We start from the raw sequence: 20708 nt of genomic DNA, 5'->3' as shown, positions 1-20708 counted from the left end.
CCCACGCAACCAGTTGTCGAGGGTATAATGTTTTTGACCCGTCCGTCCATTTGTCTGTCCGTCTGTCTGTTCATCCGTCAGTCCTGTTTCTTGTCACCGCAACTCCTCTCAAACCACACAACAGAAACTCACGAAACCTTTTTAGATAATAAGGACATACTATGTAGTTGTGCATATCGACAGGAAATTACGATTCAATTCTTTTTCTAGGAGTTACACCCCTTTGAACTTATTAACTTTAATGTACTACTGCAACAGTTTGTCATCGCAACTCCTCTCAAACCACACAACAGAATTTCATGAAACCTTTTCAGATAATAAGGACATACTACGTAGATGTGCATATCGACAGGAAACTACGATTCAATTTTTTTTCCAGGAGTTACGCCCCCTTTGAACTTATTTTCCCAATATATTACTGCAACCTTTTGTCATCGCAACTCCTCTCAAACCACACAACAGAATTTCATAAAAACTTTTCAGATAATAAGGACATACTACGTAGATGTGCATATCGACAGGAAATTACGATTCAATTTTCCAGGAGTTACGCCCCTTTGAACTTATTTGCCCAATATACTACTGCAACCTTTTGTCATCACAACTCCTCTCAAACCACACAACAGAATTTCATGAAACCTTTTCAGATAATAAGGACATACTACGTAGATGTGCATATCGACAGGAAATTACGATTCAATTTTTTTTCCAGGAGTTACGCCCCTTTGAACTTATTTGCCCAATATACTACTGCAACCTTTTGTCATCGCTACTCCTCTCAAACCACGCAACAGAATTTCATGAAACTGTGTAGATAATAAGGTCATACTATGTAGATGTACATATTGACAGGAAATTATGATTCAATTTTATTTTCTGATACAATTTTTTTTTCTTATTTTATTTCTCCAATGACAATATGGGGACGTGGGGTATGTGAGCGCGCTCACTAAGGTTCTTTCATTTCTATTTTTATGAAAGGGATAAATTTTATTCATGAGTATTGGGATTTTATTTTTAGGCAGATATTCGAAAGCAACCACTACATGTACCTATGGAATTTAAGTATAAATGAAAGGTGGCATTACCCTTCAAACTTTTCTGCAAAAAGGATTTTTGCTTGAAGTAAGCAATAACATATCACACTAACACATAGCAAGAAGAGCTAGTTAGGAAGTTAATTGTTTGTCCATGGGAATACTGGATTAAAGGTGAAAAAAAAAAATTAAAACTGTTTTGATTATCTAATGTGTGCATGAAATATAATAAAGTTAGTTATTTATATGCAGGATTTGATCAGTTTGTTAGAGACCACATCACTACGCCAGTCTGAATCATCAGCATATCACACTGTTCAGATCCTAGCCACACTCACCAGACAAGATACAGATACATATGATGGAAAATTTGATCAAGGGTATACAATTCTCAATATAAAGTATTTCTGGAGTAGGAAAATTGTGTTGCAGATTTTTTTTTCTTCTTTTTTATTGGTTACATTGATGCCTCTCTCTCTATATAATTTTTATAATGAAACCTACTGAAAAAGGGAAATTTAGCTGGAAAATTCAGCAGATCTCAAAAACTCATTAACTCCTCATTTATAAATAGGGAAACTTTTGCTATGGGAAATCCCCAAAAATATTTTGTATCATGAACATTTTTTTAGTTGCACAAGGCTTTTAGGAACTGAAGATTCTATGACAGTGATAGGATTCTAGCCATTTGTTTAGGAGCAGTTGAGGATATAGGATTCTCCCCTACTTAAGTAAATATGGTTAATCCCATATATTTTATAGGGAATCCTAGATATCATTTGCATCAGTAACTGAATATGAATACAAGGAGATGCGGGGTATAAAACTAAGACAGCAACCAGACGCCACATAAAACAGAACACCTAGAAGTCAATCACATTGCATTATGTTAGAAAATTTATTCTTAGGCAATATAACACTTTTTAGCTCATCTGGCCAAAAGGTCATCGTTTGCTTTTGACATCACTTGGGGGTACATCATCATCAAAACTACTGAACCAATACAAACAAAAGTTCACATGATTGGTCATTAAGGTATCAAGTTAATAGTTTATAAATTATATTAAGGTCCATCAACCAATATTGCCACCAGGGCTAAAAATAAAATTATGGGTAAATTAAACCAAGCAATTGTCTAATATCTGAAAAAAAACATAATAAAGAATAGAGGTTCCAAAAATGTCATGATCTACCTACTTTTCACATTAAAATACCCATAAGTTGACCCTTTAGAGAAGTTATTGTTCTTAAATGACAATTTCTAAACAATTGTAGCATATTTGTTTATTATCTTGATAAGTTGATAACTATAATAGATAAACAGAAACTGTAAACAGGAAAATGATCAGCAGTAGAAGATCTACAAATTTACAAAATGACTGAAACAATTTATTAACATTGACTTAGTTGTAGGACCAGCCAGTAATTTAATTTATTCCTTTTTTTAAATATGGAAACAAACGATGTGAAATTTAGGAAATTTCTTCATTTGTCAAAGGTGTTGATTTTTTCCCCTAGAGAAAAGACATTTATCATATTAAATGAATCACTGATGATTAATAAATATATAAGCAGCATAAAAAGAGTTGATAAAATCTCTGATTGCTTTTAATAATGTATTGATTATATTTTCATATACATGTAAATTTGTTATTTATTATTTACAGGTCAATTCAGAGGTTATCAATTCCAGGACTTGCTTATAGGGTAAGTAAATTGTAAAATACTGTAAATTCAGCACTTTTTGTGATATTTATAATTTTGTGAAAAATCAGAAGAGAATAAGAAATGATATTTTCAATTCTGACCATATTTATATTTGCAGGCAACATTTCCCAATATTGCAATAGCAGTGTTCCAGCTAGGATTTCAAAAGGGCAGGGTGCCAATCCTGAAAAAGGGCACTTAACGTGTGATATGAAAATATGAAAAGGGCATGTTTTAATAAAGATTATCATCAAACATTGCTTGTTCATTGAATCACTGGTTACATATATACAAGAACAACATCATTAGCCCAGAGAAAAACTATCTTTTTTACTTTTTAGGCTGAAAACTTATCAAGCAGCTTGTCGCACAAGTTTTAAATCATTGCTTGGCACAGTTAAGCTTTATATGCAGTATTTTTTGAAAAAATGTCCTGCTTCATTCTGTTTCTATGGTCTGACACATTTTACATGTTTAACCTTTCTACCTTTTCTGTGCTTAATGGCAATACAGCACAAAACAGCTGTAAATGCACAATGTTAGGATATAGTGAACAGTGAAAATTTGGATTGAAAATAAAAAATACAGAAAAAGATGACCAAGGCACCCTACCAACCCTGCTACTAAGACCCTCTTTAACTTTTCCCATAACTCAAAACACCTAAACATATAAATTCTAAAGCCAGACGTATGAAGACATATTTTATAATATCTTAGTAGGTTACTCAATGCTAGGAAAAAATAAGATTGAGTTATCTTTCTTTATTTCGGTGTGCTCCTTCTTTGGAGGATAATAAAGAGTACATAGAAGATGTAAATACGATAAACAATATGGCGGCCGATTTTGTTATTTTTGTATAAAAAATGAAGGCAGTCAATGAAAAATACGTCTTAATTTGCTATTTATTTCACGGAAAACAATAAGAGCAATGTTTTTAACGAGTTGATTATGGTTTTCGACTTTCTGTCAATTACATTTTCTCCATGAAACTACGGTAAACATTGCTAATTGTGTCCAAGTTGTATGAACATTTCTTCAAGTTCAAAGACAAATGCCGACTGACCGATTCTATTTGAATGAATTAATGTTGATGATCATTAAATGACCCATCCGATAAACGGAATACCTATAACAACAGATTATGACACCTGTTGTAACCGTTGATTAGCTTTGGGTCGTAAACAAAGTCATATACTTGTCGCCAGGTAAATTTTCGTAATTGGCTGATCATATCAATACGAACAAAATAATATACCAATCGATCTTCAAAAAAGGCAAGGCGCCCTGCAAACTGTAAAAAGGGCACAGGGCGGCACTCGGGAAAGGGCCGGCGGACCGCCCTGTGAAAACGACCTAGCTGGAACACTGAATAGTTGGGGCTTAGGATCGAAAATAAATTCAAATTTACAGTTTTTTCTTTTGAATTTTATTCTTGTAATTTCTTTTCAACATTTATTTTGTTGTTTCTATTTATAGTAGTTGCTAAGCTTCACTTATAAAAACATTACAATAATCTAATACTTTAGTAGTTCTTTTTTTCAGGGATTAAGTCTATTGTGTAAACCACTACATGGACATGTTGGGTCATTGGTCAATGCTGTAAGTATAAGAAAGTATTGCCTTAATAAGGAAATGGTCAACAAAGACATAATACAAGATCTAAAATGTTATGTATGTTTCAAAACACAAATTCTGAAATTATGACACATCAACAGTGTTCTCCCCAGGATTTTTGGATAGCACCAGGGTAACGCATGTGGACTTCTTGGTGAAATATTTCATGCAATCAGTTGTGTCGCGTCGCTTAGCTCTAGTTACTGTAGTTTGTATGTCTCTTGTATTGTTTTAACACTGTGGTACTGTGTTATGTAGACATTGATTCAGAAAATTATTGGTAAAAAAGAAGTAAATAAAAAAACAGTTTGTATACTTTAATATTTTTTTAAAATAAATAAATTATGATTCATAATAAAATATTTGTCTGAATTTTAAGTAATTAAATCTTTTATAAAATCCTAAATCAATAAAAATAAAAATATCATTCAAAAGAGAACAAAAATGTTCAATTTAAAAAACTTTCTAGTTTCTAGAAAAAAAGTTGCTGTATGTGAAAGGATTCCTGTCATAGGAAGATATAAAATTAACAAGAACAATTGCAAATATTGTTTTGTTATTTGAACCAGTTTCTTTCTTAGATTTTAATAAAAAGAAATTTTTCATAAATTTTAGAACATTTTGCCATAGATTTCATGTAAATATTAACCTTTCTTGTCTTTGGTGATAATCAAACATAGATACAGACTTAATACTGCCTTAAAATCTGAATCTTTATTTGTCATGAACCATTTAAAAAGAATTCCTAAGTCTATAAATTTATCTTTGGTCTATAGATCTATAAGTAACCATATTCAATGTCAACAACTAAGTCTCCCTATTTTCCCGCCTAAATGACAGGAAGTAGATATAAATAGATTTAACGTGCTTATGGATAAAATTTGCAAGATTACTTCTGTTATTCATTAATTATGGATATAGATATCCAGTTTGAAGGTACAGTCATGCATTTTATTTATAAAATATAATAGATTGCAATTAATTGTAAATAAACTTGAATATTCTACGTGAACTAACTGGGTCATGTGATATGTACAGACAGATACTACAGTTTGAAACCCGACTATCATGCAATATCTATGTCATAATTAAAGATAATATTGGCCATGGTTTAATCGGAGACATATAATACTATAATATAAGAATTGGGAAATGTATAGTTGTCCATTATACGTAATGAGCCACCATTATGATGTACAAAAAATGTACCTATCGGGTCAAGACACTGTTTGTGTTCAAAGTATTTGCCGACTTTTCACAGGTCAGTGCTTGGGTGGAGAGTGAAGCCATAAAATAGTTATCTGTTATCATAAAGTTATGAACTCTTAATTAAAACACAAAAAAATCATGTTACTAATGTTAATTTCATCGATTAAATCCAATCAACAAGGTTAACCTCATAAGGTAAATCAATCATGTGGTGTAAAAAATCTGTGTTGAACTGGTTTGAACTGGTCAAATTTCACCTGGAATTTTATACCGCACGGAAAAGATTTAAAACAAGTTTTTTACAGCTCTTTTCATAATGCTAGCAAGACAAAGGTTTGTTTGGCTTGCTTGCTTTGTTTGTATCAATGTTTGCTGAAGCATTGTAAATAAGATTGACATATGAAAACAACATAAAAAGGCGGATTTAAACTTGTTTGCATTAAATTTAAATTTGATTGGACATTATCAAATAATCAAATTTACCTATACACAGGTTGAACTCCGCCTACTTATATTGTTTGCAGCTGTCCATCTTAATTACAATGCTTGATCAAACATTTATACAAACAAAGTGAGCAAGTCAAACAAACCTTTGTCTTGCTAGCATTATGAAAAGAGCTGTAAAACTTTACCGATTTACGATTTTTTAACTGAAAATTTTAGCACCACGGAGAAAAATTATACATCGCGGTAAGAACGATACCACCATGGTAAAAAATTATATATCACGGGCCCACAGTCCTTTAAGGGCCTGGGGAGAACACTGATCAAGATAAACACATTTAAAAAGTAAAACATAGCATTTTTCTCGTATCATTCATCTTTCGAGGGGTATGCTGTTATTGGGTATTTCATATAAAGTCCACTTTTTATACATTGATATATTTTGTTTGCATTTGCAGTCCTATAAGAGGTTGATAACATTATTGTCAAAAGATATAACAAAGAATCAGAAAAAGTAGTCCACAATAATCCACACCGAAAACAAAAGATTGAGAAACATGAGGGGGTGACCTCCTGTTTAAAGGAACATGGTATATGTCTGCCATTAAAATTAAAACATAATTTTTTTTAATACTGTAACATATATATAAGAATAGAAAATAGCTTATAAATCAATATAAAACATTCATAGATGATAGAATTTAATTTTTTAATATTTTTATCGCTTGGTGATTATGATGTAAAAGAGTAAATATAACTCAAAGATAACTTAAGAAAATGATTGATGGTATAAATGATATTGCTTGTCATAGAAATAAGGAAATTTTGTGTAAATTACCAGTGAGAGATACACGAAGCAAAAATTTCTGGGTAAGATGGTAAACATTTAAATAGCACTATAATTATGAACATGAGTTTAAATGAGATTTTTTTTTCTTTTTTAGACATGTAAATATCTATTGCCTAATCTTCTTATGTTGATTGGTGATAATAAAGTTGCTGCCCAATCTGTACCTAAACACATACAGGTGACAAGAGATCATGCTATGTACTTTATAAGGTAATGAAATATAATATCTGTTCCATTGAAACATACATGGTGCCAAAGAAAAGCACTCTGAAAATGGAGTAACCACCTAAAGAGGAAATTTTAGAATTTCACTAACTCACTGTAAAAAAACACAAATCGTTATGATAAATTTTTGGTATAATTTCTGTATTGCTGTATTGCATTATGATTGCAAAGAATTTTTATATAAAAAAAGACTGGAAAAAGTTCTCATTGGACAATACAAAACATTTCTTACTAACAATAGTTATAAAGTGGTTGATCATTGTACTTTAGTGGAAAACTTTACAGATATAAATATAACCAAAATGAAACCTAGCACACACGTCAACTATGTCACATAAAGCAAAGCAGATACAGTGATGAAGTGTAGGTTAGTATTATATCAAAAAGGAGATGTGATATGATTGCCAATAAGACAACCATCCACAAGTGTCCAAATGATGTGGATGTAAGCAACTATAGGCCTTCAACAATGAGTAAACCACACAGTTTCGGCAGCTATAAAAGGCCCAGTCATGACAAATTTTGAAACAATTCAAACAATGTCAAAATTACATTGAACATTAGTTGAAATAACACGTGAAAACCTGCTACAGTGAGACCTGAAACACTTTAATTTTTGTATGTAGTTATTTGGATCTTAAACATTGAATTTCTTTACAACATATCAACTTATATATTTGATTATAGTTCCTTATTGAAGACTGAAGAAAGATCAGTAAATACAGTGAAGACACTCCTCCAACATATGTGTACAAAAGTTCCTGATAAAGCTGAATATAGAGGGAAGGTAGCACAGTCAGTTGTCACGATATTACAGGAACTTCCAAACACAGCATATGGTCATATGGTTGAATGGTTTTATAAACTCTCTAAACATTCTAAGGTATGATGTTTGATATTTTAATCAGTAAGGCTGCAAATATTACATGCAACTCATTCCATATGTCAATTTGATTTACCCTTGTGGTCAGTTGTTCTACTTTTCTGTAAGTTATCAGATTTTTAATTTTCAACAGCTTAATCCAACAGGTCAATGAAAAAGTTTCTCTTAAATAAATGGTGATCTATTAACACAAAATGAACGTAAATATTTTACTAGAAGAACCAAAAAAAAATGTGGATAAATTCAGTTAAATACAATTTGAACATGCCATTTCTTCTCTTGCTTATGGAAGCAACAGTTTGCTCTTATATTTTATTTGTTATTCATAGTATATTGTCACATCAAGGCAATACAAAATAAATGTTATCTTGTCTGGCCAACTTTTATGTTATATGAGACAGTAATCTAATGTTATGTAATGTTATCTTCTTTTTTTTTAACAATTTGGTATGACACTCAACAAAGATGCCATCTTAACTGGCATGTTTTTCTGAAACTACAATCAAGTTTGAAGCTCTTTTAATTATGAATTTCTGTTTATCTTTTTTAACATAAATCATTGTCAGACAGTTATTACAATTTTGCATCAAGGCATGAGAAGCTAACACATGTAATGTGAAATGTTTTCCATTAGTAGTAGTTAAGTTTAGTTTTTAAATTAAACCTTAAAAATTAATTCATTTGCATGATATGGGATTTTTTCAGATAAACAACAGAGCCTTTGCTATGGAGGTTGTTCTTAGTTTATTATCTACACCAGAAAGACAACCTGATGGTATGCTATTTCAATTCATTGTAATTCCCTTAGTCATTCTTACAGTGTATCAAAAGAACAAAGATGTAACTTGACTTTACTCGAGTACCCAACAATGTTACTGTGAATTTCCTACAGGCTTGGTCCTTTCACAATACCAATTGCTATTCTTAAAAAAAATACATATGTACAATTTCAAATACAAATGTGTTATTATTTTGAATATTATTAAAGATATATATAAACTGTAAGCAGCAATAATGTTCAGCGAAGTAAGATCTACAAAAAAGTTAATACAACCATAATTGTCAATTGACCCCTTAAGGAGTTATTGCCCTTTAAAGACAATTTTACACTATTTGTTCATCAAGTTTGCTAACATTTAAAAATCTTCTCCTCTGAAACTACTTGGCCAATTACCTTCAAACTTTAACTAAATGTTCCTTAGGGTATCTTGTTTATAAATTGTATCCGAAGTTTGTATCCATCGACAAACATGGCCGCCATGGCTAAAAATAGAACATAAGGGTCAAATGCAGTTTTTGGCTTATATCTCAAAAACTAAATCTTTCAGAGCAAATGTGACATGGGGTAAAATTGTTTAATTGGTCAAGATCTATAGGCCCTGAAATTATCAGACGAATCGAACAACCCATTGTTGGGTTGCTGCCACCGAATTGGTAGTTTTAACAAAATTTTGCAGTTTTTTGTTATTATTTTGAATATTACTATAGATATATGTAAACTGTAAGCAGCAATAATGTTCAGCAAAGTAAGATCTACAAAAAAGTTAATATGACCAAAATTGTCAATTGACCCACTTAAGGAGTTATTGCCCTTTAAAGACAATTTTACACAATTTGTTCATCAAGTTTGCTAACATTTAAAAATCTTCTCCTCTGAAATACAGGTGAGCGATTCAGGCTCTTGAGAGCCTCTTGTTTAATTTGGAGCGAGCGACGTAAATATTCCACAAACCTTTTAATGACGTCATAAATAAAACTCTACGGAAATGCATTGTCAACGTCATAAACAAGGCGATATACGGTCAGTGACTGTATATCACAAATGATTATACGGTCAGTGCAATTTGACTGCTCGAATAGCACAGCTGCAGTATATTTTTAATTACGCTGCATTTGCTTCATATTAACAACCACTAGCAAGGAGCTGAACTATTTACCAGTTGATCAGTTTTGCATAGAAGAATTAAAACTGCAATTTGGTAAAACATTTGAGCAATTAGTATTGTGAAAGGGCAAAGCAATTAGGGTATGCACAGTAATATTCTATTGTCATATTCAAATCAACAATTTCATTACTTTAAGATGTTGCATTTGTTCAATACTACTGACTGCACAGCAAATGCAAATTAATCAGGGCAGAGAAGCCCTTTTGACTTGACGGTAGTCCATTGCTCCAGTGTTGTTTCAAACATTGTTTTACCATTTAGAAATTGTTTTATCACTACTTTGTAACATTTAATTGGACTAATAATTACCAGTGGTACACATACTTATAGGGTTGTAACTGTTGGCTATTGTCTATGAACATGTATGTATGTAATAAGTATGAACAAAAATAGATGTTAGGTATACATTGGTGAGACAGCACATGTTTCTTACAAACAATAATTTGCTAAACACTTACTTTTTAAAGAGACACAAATCATTGTCCTTAAAGAAATTTCTTCACTGATGAAATCTTCATTGGATATATATATATCAAAAGTTTTGATAAAGATAAAGGTTTTACATTACTTGTCAAAAAATGAAGATGTTAAAACTGCCAATCTACGGTACATTAAGTTATTTTATACATTAACACCAATATTTGTGATATATTTACACCAAGGCATGTGTGATATGTAAGAGTTGTTTATAATGCATTTGAAATGTTTACCCATTTCTTAAATAGCTCTAGCACTTAATGTTTTCTTGTTCTGAATATTCTATACATTAGAATGAACAGTGATGACAATGTCATTTTTGTTTTTGTAATATAGAGCACATGACACCTGAGACAGCTGTTTTTATCAAGCATACCTCATTATTGGGAATTTTGTTAGCTAGATGTTCCGATGCTGCTCCTACGTGAGTACACACACTTAGCTTTATCTCATAATAGTGAAAGAAATATTTTTCATGATTTATTTAAATAAAACATATTTCTGTCCTTACTTATATATTTTTTTATTAAAAATGTTTCATGAATTACTGGTATCCTTTCTGTCAGGTTGCCACTTTTAAACTAAAGTTCTTAGGACTGTTCCATTTAAACATACATGGGACACAGGGAAGGCACTTTCAAATGTGGTAACCCCCTTTAGAGGCAAATTTACAATTTCACTACATTTTCACTGTACTTGACATCCACCCATAGTTGAGATTTCAAAGTTCCTTCCTTGTGTCTTATGTATGTTTATTTATAAAATTCTTAGGATGTTTCATTGTATTTGAATTAAAAATTGCAATGGGAGTTATATGTAAAATCTGTGGAGAGAAAAATTATATAAATAAGTAATGTCATGCCTTTGATTTTTTCAGTGTAAGAACCAGAGCTATATCATCATTTTCAACATGTTTCTTGTCAAAAGACAATGTTATAAAAGAAACATTACAGGATATAGTAACACCTAGAAGTAGGCTAAGAGAACATCCTCCTCCACACCTTATACCAACACCTGCCATGGAAGTCAGGACACAATCTACTACTGATGGTAAGTAACACCTAGAGGTAGACTACCGTAATCGGGCTTGTATAGTTCGCACTGGTACATAGTCCGCACCCCCTTCTCCCCACGAAATTTCAGGTAAAAAAACTTTTTGTAACTGTTAGAAAAGGTCTAATGAAACTCCAGTAATTTTAAATCGTGTGTGGTCGTTTGCGGTATTTTCTTGGAAAAACCTATTTTCCATCACCAAACAGAAGCTGAAACTGCTTGTAAATGGTTCTAAAACACTTCACGCTGGTTAAAATAAGTCTAAATCACACAAAAAACAATTTAGAAACTTGTGTATGTTTAATCCGGAAGTTTGAAAAGCACGTATAAAAGATGAAAAAACCCAGTGAGAGTCGAAATCCGTAAATAATAGATATCACTATAATACGACTTTGAAAGTAAAAAAGTTCCCTCCTTATGTAAAACAGTGTTTATATATCTATCACATTAATGTTTGAAGGGTCTTAAGCTAATACAAAACATATTTGTCAATAGGAAACACCAAAACGGAACGAATAATAACCGATTACGTTTTGTAGTTTACACATCGTAAGCTGGTTTACGGTTGTCTTTTTTTACTTTTTTGGTACAATTTCATTCAAGCAGATACCAGTTTATATTTAGCAATGCTTGAAAAGAAACGAGAATTTTGTAATGAAGCATTTAATTTTTAAATTTATCAGTATTAATTTGATATTGAATAAAAATAACTTATTAATATGGATTGGGTAAAATTGTTGGTTTGAAAAATGATAAGAGCGCCCTCTACAATGTCAATAACAAACATGGCGGAACGTAAACAAACCACATCGCGAAATTGAAATTTTCTCTCTTATTTCTTGCTTATTGTACTCTTTAGTCCGCACCCCTGCTGTCAGGGTCAATTTTGGAGAATAAAACCGCGGACTATACAAGCCTTTTAACGGTAAGTTAAATAATCCTCCTCATCTTATACCCACTTCAGCAGTGGAAGTCAGGACACAGGCTACAACTAAAGGTAAGTAACAGCTAGAATGAGTCTTAAGAGAATATCCTCCTCCACACCTTATACCAACACCTGCCATGGAAGTCAGAACACAATCTACTACTGACGGTAAGTAACACCTAGAGATAGGCTAAGTTAAATTATCCTCCTCACCTTATACCCACTTCGGCAATGAAAGTCAGGACACAAGTTGGGGAGACTCACATGTAGCCTCTGGCTATTTGCTATTTGGCAATCCTATTTGAATAAATAAAGAACTAAAAGATTAGTTTAAATTATAAGTAGACTAAGGTAACATCTTCCTCCATACCTTGTACCAACATCAGCCATGGAAGACAGGACATATTCTACTGCTCAAGGTGAGCTTTCATTCTAAGATTATTGCTTGTTAACTGCAGTTAATGGTAGTATAAGATATCTATGTGAACAGCTTGAAAAAATTATGCATCAGTTTTAAATGTTTTAGACGAAACATTGTATCAATCATATTGGTGACATTTTTACCTATTATGTCTGTTTGATTTGGTCACACATTGTTGTCAATATAATGGAATTCTATGTGACTGCCATACAAGTGAGAGGTTTAGCTAGCTATAAAACCAAGTTTCACCCACCATTGTCTACATTAGGAAATGCCTGTACCAAGTCAGGAATATGACAGATGTTTTCCATTCGTTTGATGTGGTTGAGCTTTTGATTTTGCCATTTGATAACGGACTTTCCGTTTTGAATTTTCCTTGGAGTTTGGTATTTTTGTTATATTATTTTTTAATATGGTTATGTAAAAATAACTGTCAAGCATAATTAGTTTTCTTCATAAATTTATCCTAACAGTTTTTGAATAAAAAAATACAATGAAATTCAATAACATTAGAAACAAAATGGGAAAAGCAAAAAAGTTTTGTAATTGTTTATACACCTGTCTTCCCCCCAAAAAAAATTGTTTATAAATTGTGGCTTGTCTATAGTATCTATAGTTACATGTAGATATAACATATAATTAATTTCAGTACTTAAAACAATCATTACAAAAAGTTACTGTAAATGTCTTTTTTATTTAGTGGTCTACCTTTACCTATGTTATTGATGAATCTGTACACTGTATTGTCCATGTATGATTTTGTGTTTATTTCAGACAATAACACAACAAACAATGCAGAGAAGACGGCAGAGAATATTCAAGGTCCAGCTGTAGAAGATCAGACACCAATTAATGCCAACCAACCACCTGCTCCTGGGAAAACACCATTCCATGGAGTTTATCTCACACCATATAATCCAAGTATGTAATCTTGGTTACAAAACAATTCTAATTTAAAACTCGTCTTTTAATGTGTCAAAATATTTCTTTTATTGACCACATTGTATTTGAGGATTATCCAATTTACAATGTCATTGATTAATGAATCAAATATTTTTTTTGGTGATATAGCAAAACAATTGAAATGTTTTGGCAGGAATTTAGTTTAGGGATATGTTAGGATTATTAATGGGAATCACTGATTTACTTATTTGTAGATATTTGACAATTTGTTTCAGACATGCCTGATGATGATGGTGTGACATCCATGTTTAGACGCAGAGCAAAAGATCCTAAAGTCAATGTCAGAAAGGCAGCATTACATGCATTAGAGAATATCATAAGATTTCAGTGCCCTGACTACAGTAGACAGGTATGTTACAGATAGTCATCAAATTCAATTTTATGTGGGACTAAAGGCTAATTGGTCTGATCATTTAAAATATTGTAAAGTATAATTTAGATCAAATATCTGAAGATGATTGATTATTCGTTAAAAAAGTATTTATTTTAATACACTATCTAACAAATGGTAAAGTTTATACAAATTTATTACAGTTGAATATAATTTCCATCTTGTGTCCCCTCTTTGGAATGTTTCTTTTTGAATTACTTGAACATCTACTTTGGCCATTTGATATTTACTGAGATTTAGTTTGATAGACATAAAAGTTTAGCTCAAGCAGATATTCCCATAATAGCCAATTTCAACAGCTTTTATTATATAATTTAAACCAGTGGAATAAGTTTGTGAAAATATTCAGATATGCCTTATATGTAAACAATTATCTGTCTCATGTCTTATCATTTTAATTTCAGGATTTAGATGTTTTAGTAGAAAGATGTCGAGATCCAGCTCTTTCTGTACGGAAACAGTCTATGCAGTCTTTGACTGATTTGTTACTGGCGTTCCCTACAGAAAAACCATTACAGAAGTATGCTCTACTGTTCATTTTTTTAAAACACCATTTTTTGACCATCTCAAATACAGTAAATTACATCAGGGAACTACAGCTAACTTATATTATATATCTTTAAATATTGAACAGTGTCTGACAGATTTTTTAGCTTATGTGAAGTAACATTCACTCATAAAATTGACTTTTATTTTTTTTAACCTTTAACTCCATATTCGTTACTTTATTTATCTATATACTAGTTATTAAAACAAATTGCTTATTGGCAATTTACATTTATCAAAAAATGTAGTTCTACTAAAATTCAAATGTGTAAAATAAAATAAAATATTAAAAATCTTTGAACTTTTTTAACAGAAAAAATTTATATTCTTTCACTAGAGCCTGGTTAGAAGGAGTGATGCCTCTAGTTATAGATAGAGAGACAAGTCTACAAGAGAAATGTATGGACCAGTTAGAAGAAATTGTAATACACAATATCGTACCTCTTAAAAGGTGGGCATTATTACTATTCATACTTTCCTCATAATTTATACATTTTGGCATTTATAGTTATTACTCTGTGCAATATGTTTTTGGCTCAAAAAATTCTTAAAGAATAGTATAAATGTCACTGGGTAATATTCTATAGATATTGACTAATTAATACATGGAACATATTTAAGCCATCCTAGATAATTATTTGATTCTCAAGCAATTTTTTTTTATATAAATAAGGTGAAGGTTTAGTTTGATGTTTTTATTAAATGATAGATTTCTGACACTCTCATGAAACATTGTACTCTATTTCTTGCAATGATGTTATGTATTAATCTAAATTATTCCAGTTTATCATCACATTTATGTGATTGGAAATCATGTGTTATTTAACAAATAGGTTTCACATTTGTTTTTGGTCTGTAACTAATGCTTTCCCGATAAATTTTTTTAGTTTCCCTTGCTTAAAATGAAATTTCACTAGAATTTTGGTTATTGAATGAAATCTCTTGAAATAAAGCTATTTTTGTTCTTTAGCAACATTATTAGGCTTGTTTCCCAAATTAAAAAAAATGAAATAGTCTTGTCTACCTTTCCTTTGTTGTCCATGAAGTTTGTTTATATGCAAATCAGAAAATTAAAGATAAGTTTATTATTTCAGGATGACCAATGAATCACACAGACTTGCCTGGGATGTCCTCAATATAATGACCCGTTCTGAGTCGGTAGATCTAAGGTAAGATTTTTATAGTATACACTTGAAAGGAGTTACTTTAGAGAAGATTGAAAAAGTAATGTCCTAAATTATCAGAATTATTATAGCTTTTGTGATGAACTTTGCATAAACAAACACCATGATATAAAATGCCCATTGTATAATTTGAAATCACTTTTTTTTCAGGAAATATTTACAGAAAGCATGTCGACATTGGTCCAGACAGGGGAAGATTAAAGCCACTCTTATTTCCAATTTACAGACTCATGTGAACACAGATAGCAATGAAGTATACATATAACACTTTATTACTTTTTCTTTGTTGTTTTTAATATCTCAATAGTAGTGAAAATTGTTCAAACGAAACACTTGGTAAACTTGAAACCTGTTTAGCTTTACTATTCTGTAATAACATACAGTGAAATTCTTTTTGTAGTTTCTTTTTGGACCCTTTCCATTGATGACTTATTGCAAGCTATATTGTATTCCCCTATCCAGCATATCCCTGTCCAAATTTTCTGCTGTTTATCTCAGTCAAACCACTTTTCAGAAGCAGAATATTCCTGTTGGATTAATAGTTAATTTGTTCTCATCCTAAATACACATGACATATTGCCATACACCTTATCTCTATTTGTCCGCCATTACTGGACATCACAAAAGTTCCCGTAAGATTTTGACGTCATAATAGAAAATATCTGACGCCACAATGGAAAAGTGATTGTTGTATGAAGTCAAAAGTTCAAGCGGGACAGATTCTCGGGTCAAGCGGGAATAGCGATAAGGTGTATTGGGTGTTAAGCAAACAACAATCAATTACATGTATGTTGAGTGCTTACAGGAGTATAATATCTTACATACCTAAAAACATTTTTAACTAATCGCACATCACCATTTTCTAAATGTTTCCAATGCACAAATTTAGAAAGAGGAATGTTATTGCTCAATTGATGTGTTTCTGTAACTTTATGAAATATACATGTACCCCCAGTATATTGTTTTTTCTTGGAATTGTTGGATGTCAGTAGTGTAACATCAAAAATGTCATTATATTATAAGACTTCCAATGTCGCTAGTACCTACACATTACATTGTTTTTGGACTGTTAGTCATTAGCTCAGTAGTCAGTGCTTTATTACTGACATGATTTATAACATACTTTTCTTAACTACTCAGTTGATAAATTAAGAAATTATTTAAAAAAGACTAATGTTCCATCTTCCTCAAGCAAAGTTGACCTTAGACAAATTTTGCTATATGTTTTATGCTACTTTGGACATATAGCTCCAGATGGTTTTAGGTATTTAAACATCTCCGCTTTTGAATGTTTGGGTTTGAGCTTCCTGATGAAGGTAGATCCAGAAAGCGCTTCAGACACACAAAATTTATAAAGCATTATTTTTGTTTACATTTATTATTTTTTTAGGTAGCTTGGATGTTACTGGCAGAGTTAGCACCAGCTGTACCTAAAATGTGTCATGGCTTTGTGATAGAGTACTGGGAGCAACAAGCTCATACATCTGATGGTAGGTTATTCAATATTTGTGTTCGACTGAAAATCAGTGGTTTTGACTGTACATGAAAGATATGATTTATTTGTATTAACCCTTTCACCGATAGCTACCCAGACAGAAGCTACTCTGAGACGATGACTTCCCTGGCTACTATTACTCAAGTGGGAGAACTTCATAATAAATGTCAATAAAAATTTGTCTGTAGTTATTTGTGTCTTTATTTCATTCACTATCACTATGTTCACAGTTTTGTTCATGTTTTGATAATTTTTTCTTCATAAAATATTCAAATTTTCAAATTTTCGGCATTATCCAGGTGAATTTTCAAAATTCTGCTCTTTGACCCAAAATCGTAATTTTTTAACCCAAAACGGCAAAATTTTGAAAAATTTAATGAGGCTGTACAAATTCTTTACAATGAACGATGTCCATTCCAAGTGTTTTGTACATAAAATTACATTTTATGTCAATAAAGTATACTAGTTTGGCTTCAATTCTTCCATATTCTTTCAAAAAAAATGTTCCCTCATTTCAAATTCTCGTAAATTCCGTAAATTTCCTCTGATTTTGACACGGTTTTCAACAAACGGAAGCACCATGTTTACACTTTCATCCGGGTATTCAACAAAGAAAGATAACTCGTGTTTGCACTGTTTTGAGCGGGAAATATAAAAGAGGTATTCCGATCCCGGTAAAACGGGACTCATCGTCAGCTGTCTGAAGTGTGAATCCCGGTAAACCGGGACTCATCGGCGAAAGGGTTAAATATTAGAGAACAAAAGCCAATGATTGATTTAATTATCCAGGTTTACAGTTCAGGGTTTAATTGGTCATTTTATTTTGACTATTGATTATGGTAAGGTGAAACCCTATAGTTGATATGAAATTCTCCATTTAGAATTAATTGACAATATGTGTAACCTTTTTTTGACTGGAATTATGTCGAAAAAAGAGGAGATAATAATGTCTAAAACTTTTCATTTTTGAATAACAGTACTGTAAATTCAGAAATTATTGCGAGGTTTTTATTAATGCGAATAATGCGACTTCTTGAGTATCGCAATAATAAGAACTCGCATTCTTATATCAAACACATATATATGTATGTAGCTTTTCCTAAATTCGCAATAATTAAACTCGCATTCCTGTTCATATTTCAAAATTCACAATAATAAATACACGCAATAATTTCTGAATTTACAGTATTAATTTAAACCTTTGTGTTCTACAAATGTACAGATTTATAGATAATAATATTTTGCTGAATTATTAAAGATAAAAAAATGGTTTCAACAATGATAAATTATATATCTGTCCTATCAAAAGTTACCATTTATCTTTCAGTAGGATATTTGATGATTGATATATACAAATATTTTAATTATGACCGGCAGATAGGTGAAGGGGGCATTAAGGTGTACTCTCGTCTCTCTGTAAATATATAAAATTGAGAATGGACATATGTCTGTATGTACCTAGTCCCAAAATTGGTTTCCATTTCAACTTTAGTTAGCCTCAACCAAAAGTTATGAAAATTATACACAATACTTTTTACCTCCAAAAACAGTCAAGTTTTAATTTGGGTGGCGTCACTTTCACTGTTCTTGAGTTATGTCCCTTTATAAATGGAAAAATTGCTGAATTTGCTGTTTCCGCACTTTAACTTTACTTTGCCTCCACCAAATGTTATAAAACTTTAAGATGATGCGTATTACCACCCAACACAGATCAAGTTCTAATTTGGATGGTGTCACTCACCATTCTTGTGTTATGCCCCTTTATACAGGCCATAATCTTGCCGGCGAAATGACGATTTAAGTCGCCAAAGAATTTTGAAAATCGCTAAATCTCGCCGGCCGATTGACTTCATAGCGAAGTCAAATCGCTATCAAAATCGGTAAAAGGGAGACAACTTGTGATTGACAAGTCTCACAGGTAAAAAAAAATGGCGGCTGACAAGGAAAATCGAGATTTTCGAAACGACCAAGGACTAATACTGTAAACGATCAAATTAAATAAATACAACGGCGACTTTGAACATCCTCGGATATAACTTTCAAAACTGTTCAAACGGAAAACTGACCGTCTGTTTAAGTTATCGTTTTACCATGATTTTCATCTGATGATGTTGCATAATCACTCAGCTGATTTGTTTTATTTTTATTACGTACACGAGTCGATCAATTTTACTATTCGGTAGGAAAAGGGTGGGAATTAACGGTAGATTTATTATATTCATTGAATAAAAATTGAAATATAAAAGGTAGAAAGACAGCTGATGGATAATGTGATTGCAAACGTACGACACTCGACCAGATTGTGATCAGCAGTGGATTTTTTCTCATGACCACTTCGTTGATATGGATGATATTTTTAAAAAATGATAGAAATTAGCTCTTTATCGGATAATTAACTTGAGATTGAAAGATATTTTCATTTATAGACTTACAATCTTTAACGATAATCTCAATTTACTGCAACTAACAAATGTCCTGGACATTCAATAATGTTTTACAAAACAATTACAAGTGGTGATATAAATTAAATTCCCAGTCATGTGAAATTCATCATACTTTTCTGGAGTTTTAAAAATAAATTGAGGCAGATGCACATGAATTTAATGCATCATAATCTTGATAATATTACTAGGCTACTCCCTCATATCCCAATCAACAAATTTTATTTAGAACACATTATGGTATCAATAAATAAATAACAACTATATATTGTCTAAACCTTTTTATTAAGAACTTTCTATTTATACATTGTGTACAATAACATATGAAAAAACTGCAAGTATATAAAACAATTTCCTTAGTGATAAGCTTGAAAACACGATGCAACCGAAGCGGTAATGGAATCTCACTTCTCCAAGAAGTTGTTCACTTCTCCCTTCTCACTCATGGAAGGAGAAGTCACTTCTCCCTCTTCAAAATCCTAGATTAGGCCCTGTTATAAATGAAAAATTGCCAAATTTACTGTTTTGGGCAGTCAATATACAGAAAAAATGTCACAAAGTTTCAAAGAAAACAATAATAAAAACCTTACCAATTTTACTGCACCAGATGCACATTTCGAAAATTAATGTCTCTCCAGTACAAACAAAACATCAATAGGTTTGAATAAGTACATTGATTCTTACATATTTACAAGTGGGGGCATCTGTGTCCCATAGACCCATTCTTCTTTTATTAATTTTTTAATTTCAAGAAACTTTGTTAAAAAAAAAAAATGTTTATTTGCAAGTATATTCATGTGTATATTTATGTATACATTGATGTCATTTGATAATATATTTACAGAGATTATTTCCAGTAAGTATTTATGCAGATTTATGCATTAGCTTGTAGCTGC

General features: G+C 31.5%; 1 protein-coding gene across 1 annotated transcript in view; it reads left to right on the top strand.

Moving 5' to 3' along the window:
- LOC127704194 (condensin-2 complex subunit D3-like) overlaps positions 1-20708 on the top strand; it is a 71888-nt gene that overhangs the window by 8449 nt on the left and 42731 nt on the right. The window contains exons 8-22 of the mRNA XM_052208130.1: positions 1290-1417; positions 2705-2744; positions 4288-4344; positions 6957-7072; positions 7775-7970; positions 8676-8745; positions 10730-10817; positions 11271-11443; positions 13567-13713; positions 13971-14104; positions 14551-14666; positions 15030-15143; positions 15787-15861; positions 16027-16129; positions 17267-17366. Of these exons, the coding sequence (XP_052064090.1) occupies positions 1290-1417; positions 2705-2744; positions 4288-4344; positions 6957-7072; positions 7775-7970; positions 8676-8745; positions 10730-10817; positions 11271-11443; positions 13567-13713; positions 13971-14104; positions 14551-14666; positions 15030-15143; positions 15787-15861; positions 16027-16129; positions 17267-17366 (1657 nt within the window). The remainder of the gene's footprint in view (positions 1-1289; positions 1418-2704; positions 2745-4287; positions 4345-6956; positions 7073-7774; positions 7971-8675; positions 8746-10729; positions 10818-11270; positions 11444-13566; positions 13714-13970; positions 14105-14550; positions 14667-15029; positions 15144-15786; positions 15862-16026; positions 16130-17266; positions 17367-20708) is intronic.

This window comes from Mytilus californianus, unplaced genomic scaffold (assembly GCF_021869535.1).
Source record: "Mytilus californianus isolate M0D057914Y unplaced genomic scaffold, xbMytCali1.0.p SCAF_6, whole genome shotgun sequence".
Classification (NCBI taxonomy): domain Eukaryota; kingdom Metazoa; phylum Mollusca; class Bivalvia; order Mytilida; family Mytilidae; genus Mytilus; species Mytilus californianus.
The sequence above is the reverse complement of the archived record's forward strand: the minus strand, read 5'-3'. Positions and strand labels throughout refer to the sequence as shown.